The 11023-nt window shown below is 48.9% G+C and overlaps 1 protein-coding gene across 1 annotated transcript in view; it reads left to right on the top strand.

Moving 5' to 3' along the window:
• The first annotated feature begins 447 nt into the window (after window positions 1-447).
• The window catches only part of ADCY9 (adenylate cyclase 9), a 114726-nt gene continuing 104150 nt past the window's right edge, over window positions 448-11023 (top strand). Inside the window, 2 exon segments of the mRNA XM_032461074.1 lie at window positions 448-1169; window positions 1381-3121. Coding sequence (XP_032316965.1) covers window positions 1429-3121 — 1693 coding nt within the window. The 5' untranslated portion in view covers window positions 448-1169; window positions 1381-1428.

Below are 11023 nucleotides of genomic sequence, written 5' to 3'. Positions count from 1 at the left end.
TTTAGGCAAATACAATAGTTGCAAACTTTTATTTATAAACAAAGTGCACCGAGGGGAAGGCAAACATTTTCATGTCCCAAACGTCACACTCCAGTTGCTCCTTAACTAGCAGATGCCCTTAGGTTTCCCCGAGCGGGTCTGGGGTCGAGCAGCAGGGAATGGTGGTCCCTCAGCTCTCTCTGTGCCGGTAGCCCCCGCATCCCCGGAAAGCCCGCAGCCCCTCAGCCCCCTCAGGCCCGCAGTGCTTGCAGCCTGCTGCTTGGGCGCGGCACGGCCCCGGGCAGAGGGCGGAGTGGAGGGTGGAGGGCGGGGCCTCAGCGCGCAGCCCGCCCCCGTCCCGCAGCCCGGCCGTCCCGGCGCGCGCACCGTGCGCGCGCCCGGAGCCCGGCGGCGGCGTGCGCGTGCGGCGCGTGCGCGCTGCGGCGGGGCGAGGGGCGGCGCGGGCGCGAGTCTGTCAGTGACAGCGGGAGGGGGAGGGGGCCGGAGATGGTGGCGGCGGCGGCGGCTCTTCCGACATGAGGCAGCGGCAGCGCGGGGCTCGGCGGCGGCCGCGGCCGCGGCGGCATCTCTAGCTCGGGAGGCCGCCCCGGGCGTGGGCGGGCGTCCCGGGTCGGCGTCGCGGGAGCGGACTCTGCGGCAGCGCCGCGCACGGGCAGCCGGCTGAGGGGCCCGCGCCCGCCGCGCCCTGCGCTCGGCGCCTGACGGCTCCGGGGCCCGGGGCATCCTCGCCCGCTGGGTCGGCCCCGGAGGCCGGGAGGGGCGGCGCGGCCGGGTCAGGCTCCGCTAGACGGGCCGCGCCGACGGGGGCGGCCACAGCGCCGCGGGCTCCGCAAACTCGCACCGGGCGCCGGGCCTCGCCGCTCGCCCGCCGCCGCCGCCCGCGGGGCCGCCGAGCTCGAGGGCGCGGAGTGCGGGGCGGGGGCCGGGGGTCCGGCCACCGGCCTTGACGCGGCGGAGGCGCCGCTCTCTGCGCAGCATGAGGGGCCCGCCGCCGCCGCCGGGAGAGCTGTGTTTGCGAGAGCGGCCCGCGGCGTGAGAGGGCTCGGCTGGACTTTCCTCGGAGCCGGCGGCGGAGCAGGCGAGTGCGCCCCGAGGAAACGCACCGGGGGCTCGGGCGGCGCTGGACGGGCTCGGGGGCGGCCACCGCTCCGGACCCCCGGGTGTTCCAGGTCTGGCCCCAGTGTCTGCGGTCAGCCTCGGGGCGCGGGGAACGACGGTAGAGTGGCGCTCAGACATTACCCACAGTTGTTGTGAGCATATGGTGCCTTCCCCAGTAGACCGCCGGGGCCCCTGCTTAGGGAATCGGTAGAGCTCGTGGCCTTCAGGTGTTCTTACTTGTGTGGGAACGGATCCCAGTGTAACTGGTCGTCTCGCTGACAGGTCCCGGTGACCCCGGCCAGCCGGGGAGGGTTCCGAGCGCTCGGCAACATGGCTTCCCCGCCCCACCAGCAGCTGCTGCAGCACCACAGCACCGAGGTGAGTTGTGACTCCAGCGGAGACAGCAACAGCGTGAGGGTCAAAATCAACCCCAAGCAACTGTCCTCCAACAGCCACCCCAAACATTGCAAGTACAGCATCTCCTCCAGCTGTAGCAGCTCCGGGGACTCAGGAGGGATCCCCAGGAGAATGGGAGCCGGAGGCCGCCTGCGCAGGCAGAAGAAGCTGCCCCAGCTGTTCGAGAGGGCCTCCAGCCGGTGGTGGGACCCCAAGTTTGACTCTGTGAACCTGGAGGAGGCTTGCATGGAGCGCTGCTTCCCGCAAACCCAGCGTCGCTTCCGGTATGCGCTGTTCTACATCGGCTTCGCCTGCCTTCTCTGGAGCATCTATTTTGGGGTATATATGAGATCCAAATTGATTGTCATGGTAGCCCCTGCTCTGTGCTTCCTCGTGGTGTGTGTGGGCTTTTTTCTGTTTACCTTCACCAAGCTGTATGCCCGGCATTATGTGTGGACCTCGCTGGTTCTCACTCTCCTGGTGTTTGCCCTGACCCTGGCTGCCCAGTTTCAGGTCTTGACGCCTCTCTCAGGACGAGTTGACAGCTCCAATCATACTCCTGCAGCCAAGTCGGCAGACACTTGCTTATCTCAAGTGGGGAGCTTTTCCATGTGCATTGAAGTGCTCTTTTTGCTCTACACCGTCATGCACTTACCTTTGTATTTGAGCTTGATTTTGGGAGTGGCCTATTCTGTTCTTTTTGAGACCTTTGGGTATCATTTCCGAGACGAAGACTGCTTCCCCTGGCCTGGAGCGGGGGCCCCACAGTGGGAGCTGCTGAGCCGAGCCCTACTCCATGTCTGTGTTCACGCCATCGGGATCCACCTGTTCATCATGTCACAGGTGAGATCCAGGAGCACCTTCCTCAAGGTGGGACAGTCCATCATGCACGGGAAGGATCTGGAAGTGGAAAAAGCCCTGAAAGAGAGGATGATTCATTCTGTGATGCCAAGAATTATAGCTGATGACTTGATGAAACAGGGGGACGAGGAGAGCGAGAATTCTGTTAAAAGGCACGCCACCTCCAGCCCCAAGAACAGGAAGAAAAAGTCTTCCATACAGAAAGCCCCCATTGCGTTCCGCCCGTTTAAGATGCAGCAGATCGAAGAAGTCAGTATTTTATTCGCAGATATCGTGGGCTTCACCAAGATGAGTGCCAACAAGTCCGCCCATGCCCTGGTGGGTCTCCTCAACGATCTGTTTGGCCGCTTCGACCAGTTGTGTGAGGAGACCAAATGTGAGAAAATCAGTACCCTGGGAGACTGCTACTACTGTGTGGCTGGGTGTCCAGAACCCCGGGCCGACCATGCCTACTGCTGCATCGAAATGGGCTTGGGCATGATAAGAGCCATCGAGCAGTTCTGCCAGGAGAAGAAAGAGATGGTGAACATGCGTGTTGGGGTTCACACGGGGACCGTCTTGTGTGGCATCTTGGGCATGAGGAGGTTTAAATTTGATGTGTGGTCCAATGATGTAAACCTGGCCAATCTCATGGAGCAGCTGGGAGTGGCTGGCAAGGTTCACATTTCCGAGGCCACTGCAAAATACCTAGATGACCGGTACGAAATGGAAGATGGGAAAGTTACTGAGCGTCTCGGCCAGAGTGTGGTTGCTGACCAGTTGAAAGGTATGTGCATATCTTTGCCTCGTCATCTCCCTCCCCAGTCCTGTTTGTGTTGGAAAAACAAAACAGTCTCTTTCCAGTGTCAGTATCTGGAGGCAGATCGGTTGTCTCGGACACCTTACCACGGGGGCACCCGAGGGCCAGTGGGACTTTTCCTCCACTGAGTCAGATATCACAGACCTGTTCACACCGTGACAGTGCTGACCTAGATGAGACCTTTAGAAGAAAGGAGAACTTTGAGAAGGTGTATCCTGCCAGTCGGCTCTTAACGTTTCTAATATTCTGGGGGCAGGTCTGATGAATGTAAGGGGATCGGAGCCTGTCAGTAGTTAAAACTTCGAAGCACCATAAGAAATTGCCTTTGCAGTCCATTTGGTCACCCTTGAGCCCCACTGAAACATTGTTTTCTATGCCTTTTCCCCAAAATGTGAAGAATAAAACCTTTCTCCTCTCTAGGCCTCACTTTGCTGGGATAAGGAAGTCGGCTCAGCCCCGCAGGACTCTTGAGAATTAGATTGAATTAGGTACTCTAAGTGCACACTGCCTTTCCCCTCGATCTCTTTTTAAAAAATGTTTGCATTTTCAGCTTTCATTTATTTAATGATGCTTTCTTATCATGGTCTTTGTCTTACCTGATAGACCTCAGCATTTTAAAATTTTGAACTTCTTAAAGGATGAGGCAGTTTGAAAGTGAAAAATGTCCCCAGAACAGTGTTTAGACCCCCTTACCCCCATCCCCTAAGATTTGTGTCTGGCCCCTTGTCCCTGTCTTAAGCTCCTTACTGCTATTCTTGATGTTTACACTGAGCTTCTCCTTTTGTTTTATTTTTCTATTTTCACATAGGACCAAAAATCTGAGGTCTGGGAAGTAATGTCTAAGTAAGTGGGACCAAAAGTTATGAATTCTAAATAACTAACATCTTCTCCCTTTCCTTTTTTAAAAAGCATTATATTTTACTAAAATCTTCCACATTGAGGGAAACACCTTTTTTGGAAGTGTGTAGAGAATAACATTGATTTTTAAAAAGTCAACATTTTTAAAGCTGTATTGTGTTCTGTGGTGCCCCCACACTGCGTAATCACACAATGAAAAGCTCCAGGGAAGGGAATCGTCAGAAAGAGAAGTAACGGCTTGAATCAGAGATGGAAAAGTGAGGGTATAAATCAGCCACGGTAAGTGGTTGAGTTTGAGGGCCTCTGTGGGCTGTCAGCCTGGACACAGTCCTGTATGTTCAGTTGATACTTTCTCTCCTTGTGATCAGTTCCCCATGTCATTTACTTACTTCTTACCTGGTAATAACAAATTTATCCTTCTCCTGATTTTTCTTTGTTTTATTAATTTTGCTAGTAGTTGAAGAATTTACTAATAGTTGAAGATTTTGCAGGTATAGGAGAAAAATATTTTCACCTGCTAGTTTCCTCTCTGTAGAGTGCTTTCAGTGCTACGTTGATGAGATCAGGAACTATACTTTGCAGTTCACTTGAGAGATTCTGCCGTGACACGCGTCTTCCTCTGTAGGAGGGTGGCTCCTGCCCTGGAGTCTGAAGGTTCCAGGGGAATGGGGTGCAGATCTAATCCCTGCTCGACATTTTGGCATCTTTAGGATCTGGGTGTTGTAGGCTCTGTCCTCAGGGATTATGGGATAGATTCCAGAGAATGGAACTGGGCTGTACTATATTAGATTAAGTGTGACAATGATAGCGATTTTGTAAGTGGTACTTTGAACAGTATATTACTTGAATTTCAAAAATAAAAACAGATGGAATCATTAAGCATGTCTGGAATTTGCCAAGTCTTTGACTCTTTGGCAATACCCATTTTTGTTAATTTCTGTGTAATTTTATTTTCAACCTGTATATCAAAGGTCTCAAAGGTACTGACCAAAAAATGCTGGAATAGGTTTGCTGATTTTTTTTAACTCACATACTGTAAATTTAGTAAGTTAACTTTTTCTTTAAATTTATGTACACTATATATTTATAAGGAAAAGTCTTCAGAGATAGGGAAAGACAGAAGGCTTAGCTAAACCAGTGATTTTTTTTTTATGGTATTCTCTCCTTTAACAGTTTCCCTGAGGTGATGATTTTTGCTTTATTCAGCTCATTTTGAAAACCTCTGTGGATGGGACTCTAGTAATAGAGGATGTCTCCACAACTTCCTGACCTTTTTTGAAATTGTACAGTTCAGTTTTCCTGACACTGTACAAATATGCTAAATTGAGATGATAGCACAGTTTTTGAAGACCCTTTTCATACAGAGGGGTTCAGGTTGTATACGTAAGATTCCTTTCAGCCCTTCTCTGGGTTTGTGGCAGACGTTTTCTCTGTGCACTGTTGGGTATTAGCTTTTCCTCTCATCTGCTTTTCTGATAAGGGGTGAAAAATACCCAGTCGAGGACTCTGTAGAAAGGGACGTTGTACAGTAGCCTGAGGATTCCAGAACTCGCCTGGCAGTGTGAAAGGAAGCTGCTCTTCTGATTTGTCTTAACAGACTTTGTGGAAAGTGGATTTTATTTCTGCACGTTCACTCACTCCCCAGACATCTTTGTTGTGCTCTGATGGGGCCTGGCCATGTGGATGCGCAGGTGAAGTCGTGAAGGTTCCTGACCTGGGTGAGCTCAGGGTCGCTGAGGTCATTGAGTAGAGAGTCAGGAATGCTGTAGAGAGGTGCATGTCCCTGAGGGGGATCTTGAGATCGAGCAGTGGCTCTCCAGGGAGATAGAACATTCAGTGCAGTGATGAAAGCGTGGGCAAAGGCTTGGGGTTACGTTTCTTGGTGGGCTGGGCAGTTTAAGTAGTTCACCAGGACACGGAGGGCTGTGGTCACACAGGGAAGAGTTTGGATTCGATCCTGTAGGTAAGGGGGAGCCACTGATGGACTTTTAAGCAGGCAGCTTAGGTGATGTGATTAGCAGTTTTAGAAAGTTTCCTCTTTAAGTTCTAGGGAACGTGGGTTGGAAGGGTATGAGACTGGAGATTAGTGAGCTGTTTCAGGAAATCCAGGCAGGGGTGATGGTGGCCTGGACCAAGGTAACAACAGTGGCGGTGGGGAAGATGGGACAGATGTGAGCAATGGTAAGATCAACTGGATTGGACATATAGCCAGATCTAAGCAGATGACTGGGGGAGGGGCTTGATTGAACAGGAGATGGCTTTGCAGGTTTCTGGAATTGACCTGGGGACACAGTTTGGAGTCAGGGGTGAGTGAGAGGCCTTTGAAGTGTCTATGGTGTGAGTGGAAAATGCAGGATCAACTTGTAGAATACAAAATAGGCCAGGAACCCTTGGCTTGTTTGTTCATTCATTCAACAAATAATTTATTTTGTGTTGGGCACATTTCTAGGAGCTGGAGATGTAACGGTGAACAAAACAGACAATTTCTGCCCTCATGGTGCTTCTGTTCTAATGAGAGAGTTAGACAGTAAACAAAATACAGAGTTTGTTTTGTGTTATGTTCTAAGGAGAAAACAAAGCAGGACGGAGGATGTGGAATGTGTGTGTGTTTGAAATTTTAGATAAGGTGGCCAGCCAGTCACTGAGAGAGAAGGTTGAAAGAATTGTCAGCATAGGACTAGGATTTTGGAAGTGATCGGAAAAGTGAGGGGCAATTATCATTAAAGACTAGGGAGGAATAGCCTGATTTGAGTGATAGGAAGAGGGTCCTTCTGCACCATTTGGGATGAACTACCAGGCCAGGAGGGTACTGGCTGTTCTGTTCTTGCCTTGGGCTACAAGCAAAAAAGGTGAGGGCTTTTGTCTAGAATGTTGATTTTTCCTTTCATAGGTAGAGTCACAGGGGAAGTTAAACTCTTGGAAAATACCTACAGACATCTAATTTTCCCCTCTTAAATACCAGGAAGATAAAACAAAGGTGCTTAGCTACCCCAAATCCACACCAGCACTCCTGTGTTTGTGAAAGGGAGTATTGGGGGCTGTCACATTGTCAGCTGCAGAAGCAAAACAAGACTTTCCCCCCAAACCAGGCTTTTCGGCTTGCAGAGCAGCTCAGGGCAAGCTCTGTTTGTGTGCATTGGGAGAGAGGGTCACCAGCTGGCCACCTCAGTGACTGAGCGCTTCACCATGTGCTGAGAGGTGGCACTTGGAAGAGTCCCTGTCTAGCCCCTGTCTTGGACCACTCCTCAAACACAGTGGATGGAGACACTCGGCTGTTCATCCTTGGCCAGCAGCTGTCCCAAACTGGAAGTCTGGGCTCCCTGGTTCCCTGCCAGCTGCCAGCTAGGAGCCCTGACTGAGTACTAGTTTGGGGTGCAGTTTGCTTGTTCAGGTGCACCCCTGGCTTCACCCGGCAGCTTGGATAGCTTGTCCCCCGCTAAGCTTGTCACCTTTGCCACTGTTTGCTTGCCCATAGCTGACCGCTCAGTGTCCCCTCTTAAGTCATGTTGAAGAGAACTTCCACGCTCACCTGCATTCTTGAGCGGACTTTCTTGTGCATGTTGAAACAGCCTCTCGGATAGCAAGGGGCAGAGATAAGATGAGGCAGAAAATTTGGCCTGACATCTGGGATGGGAGATGACAAACAGCTGTGGAGTCGGTGCTCAGGCAGCCCCTGATGACAGTTTATTCAGGCTCCTTCAGAACAAATTATACAGCTTCCAGAAGGAGCACACAGCTGTTAATTCTGAGGACCAGCTTTTGAGTTGAATCGGCCTTTGGCAAAGAAAGTTAGGATATGGTTTGCTGAATTGCTGGTGGAATGAAGAAGGAAGGAGGGTGATCTTTTCAGGTAGAACAACTAAGAAGGGGAAAAAATTAAAAACAAGCAAATAGAATAAAGAAATTTCAGGGGTTCTTGTCTACCCGCCAGCCTGGTTCAGATAACAACTATGTTTCTGCCTACTGATCAGTGTTGCCTGTATACTTTGCTATGGAGTAACAATCCTTTTTTTTTTTTTTTTAATTTAAATTAAAAAAATTTTTTTTATTTTGGGTGTAGGTAATTTATTTTTTTAGAGGAGGTGCTGGGGATTGAACCCAGGACCTCATGCACGCTAAGCATGCCTTCTACCATTTGAGCTATACCCTCCCCCCGGAAATAATAATCCTAAAAAAAAAAAAGAACACATTGAATTTTCTGTCATGTGTGCACATGTGCCTAAATTTTTATCTTTCTTGGTGATTTCAGTCTTGGTATTTCGATATTGTAAGAGTATGTATGGTCATTAATCACGAGATCCTGCAGGTCTGCTGTCCTGCTTGTAGTAGGGAGCCCCTGATACCACATAGTTCTTCATCCATGTGGCTCTTGGCATCATCATCTGTACTTTGCACATGAGACACCTAAAGACCTCTTTCCCAGTAGGAATTAGCATCCTTGGAGGGAATTTTATAACGAGGTGAGAGTTTTTTAAACAGGCTGGCCAGGGCTACTGCAGACAGACAGGTAGACCGGGGCCGGGGTGGCCTTCCCCTAGGGAGGCTGGAGAAGCCGTGACAGTTTGCTCACCAGGCCAACCGGTGGCTTAACTTGGGTCAGCTTTGGCGAAGGAAACTGTACTTTGTAAAAATTGCTTGCTCTTATAAATCAGTTTTTTTATTATTTTCGCCAGCATTTGCTTATGCTGTACTTGTAAGAAAATGCCCAGCGTGTTCTGCTGAAGCAAGGGGAGAGGCTCATTCCCTCAGAATAGGCCAGAAGGTCAAGCCTTCAGAGGCTGGTGGTGGTGGTGACGGCTCTGACCCCGAGGGTGGGAGCAGGGGACAAGAACAGACTTGAGAAGAGGGTAGAATTCCAGGGCTGGGATGATCAGGAACAGCTCTGACTGGCTTCTGAGCCTTTGCACAAGCCAGTGGTTCTCGAACTTCTTGGCCTTCGGACCCTGTACATCCCTAGAAATTACTGGGGAAACTAAAGAGCTTTTGTTCATGTACGTTATCTACTTATATTTACTGTATTAGAAATGGGAAAAACAGTTGAGACATTTAAAGAAATCTTTTCTTAATTCATTTCAAAATAACAATAGACCTGTTGTGCCCATCACTGTTAATATAAATAACATATTTTTATAAAAATAACTACTTAAAAAATAACTCTTGATAAGCAAAGAAATTTGGTGGGAAGAGTAGCATGTTTTACATTTCTGCACATCTCTTTTATGTCTGGATTAATCAAAAACTGCTGGATTTTCAAAAATTGTGGTAAAATACATGTAACAAAATTTTTACCATATTAACCATTTTTAAGTCTGTCAGCTAGATTTTCTTCACTGCTTTGGTATTCAGTCTGTTGCAGTATGTTGAAGAATGTGTAGAAAATCTAGCTCTACAGAGATAATATAGTTGGAAAGTAGAGGAGCACTTTAATAGCCTTTTTAGAAAACTGTGGATATTTTTCTTTGATACTGCACCAGCACTCAACAAGTGGCAGTTTTTTAAGGGTTAGTTGCAATATGGAACCTGAAATCCTACTGATCAGTTTTTTTGTATGCTGTTTAAACCCCACTGGATTTTTGAATGAACCTTTACCCAGGTGTAACTTGGTAATATCATGCATCGGTCATTTGGAAAATAATGGTTCCTTCAGTTGTGCAGATCTTCCAGATGCTGGTATAAGCCAAGTCTTTAAACATAGGGAAGGTGCGAGCTTCACAGTGGCAGATAGAAGTTTTCCGAAGTTCTGTTTTTTAATTGAAGGTTTGAATTTCATCACTGGCAACAAATACTCTCAGTTGTTTTCCTGAAAGTGACAGACTCATTTCGCTCATTTTTCAGGAACAGACTACAAGATGCGCAAAAGTCTGAGAGACCACAGTTTTGTCTGTGGGTCACGTATAAACGATGTTCCATCAAAAAGGCTAGTTAGTTCGGCTTGCAGCCCAAACAGGTGTGCAGATGCTTTTTGTGGCAACTGTTTCACACTGTAGGTGTGTTCCCATCGTGTCCCACAGAACTTTAGACAAGCACTCAAGGTTTAACCCAATTGTTCATTTTTATTGCTTCATCAGACAACATTCTAAAGTGAAAAGGACTGTTTTTCCCTTCTGCAAGTGCAGAGTGGTACAGAACTTGCTGATGACCAGCACAGTTGGGTACCACCCCCTGATGCATAGTCAGGCACCGGCAGCTTTATCCACGGTTGCTTTTGCACTGTCATTGCCAATGTCAAGGCTGAGAAAGGCAAATCATGTCTTAGTGTTGGTATGAAAATTGTTTTGACCTCACACATGCCCTACAGAAGTCTGGGAGACCCTTGCGAGTCTGTGCACCACAGTCTGAGAACTGGTTCCCTAAGTGACAAGAGAGGAAGAGTGACGGTTTTGCAGCTACTACCTAAACACGTGTTCTCATGTGGATGGGACAATGCAGACTGGACTAGGTTAGACATACGACATTTACTGTGGAAGTTGCAAGGGACTTGAGTTCATACATTTCCTTTTTCTCAAAAAATCCTTTGTGATTCTGCCAGATCTCTGCTGCTGGGGTTCAAGGGTCAGGAGGAAGACTGTCAACTTGGTTGTTCAGTTTGGTTTTGCAGGTCTCCCCCTTTGGCAGAATAGTGCAGTGGTCTGGCGCATGGATTCTGGTGTCCTGTAAGTTTGGATTCGGTTCAGTTCTGAACTGTGGAATCTTGGGCAAGCTGGTGGGTACTCTCCAATATATAGGAATGACAGTACCTCTATCAGAGGGTTATTGGGAGACTCAACTGAGATGACAGTTCAAGTAAAACACTTATTAGCATAGTGAGTTGACTCCAACAGGCGTTTGGTAGATAATAACCAGCTCTATCGCCTGGGTGAGTCACATTTTGTACTGCACTTGAGAGTGGTTTTTTTCCCCCTGAACTCTGTTTGGTGCATGTCTTGTATAATTTGGGACTGAAACCCAGAAAACACCAGGGACTGTGATTGTGTCAGTTTCTCAAATTAAAAAGGGCAAGTGTCCAAAATA

The sequence above is a fragment of the Camelus ferus genome, chromosome 18 (genome assembly GCF_009834535.1).
Source record: "Camelus ferus isolate YT-003-E chromosome 18, BCGSAC_Cfer_1.0, whole genome shotgun sequence".
NCBI classification, from domain to species: Eukaryota; Metazoa; Chordata; class Mammalia; order Artiodactyla; family Camelidae; genus Camelus; species Camelus ferus.
The sequence above is the reverse complement of the archived record's forward strand: the minus strand, read 5'-3'. Positions and strand labels throughout refer to the sequence as shown.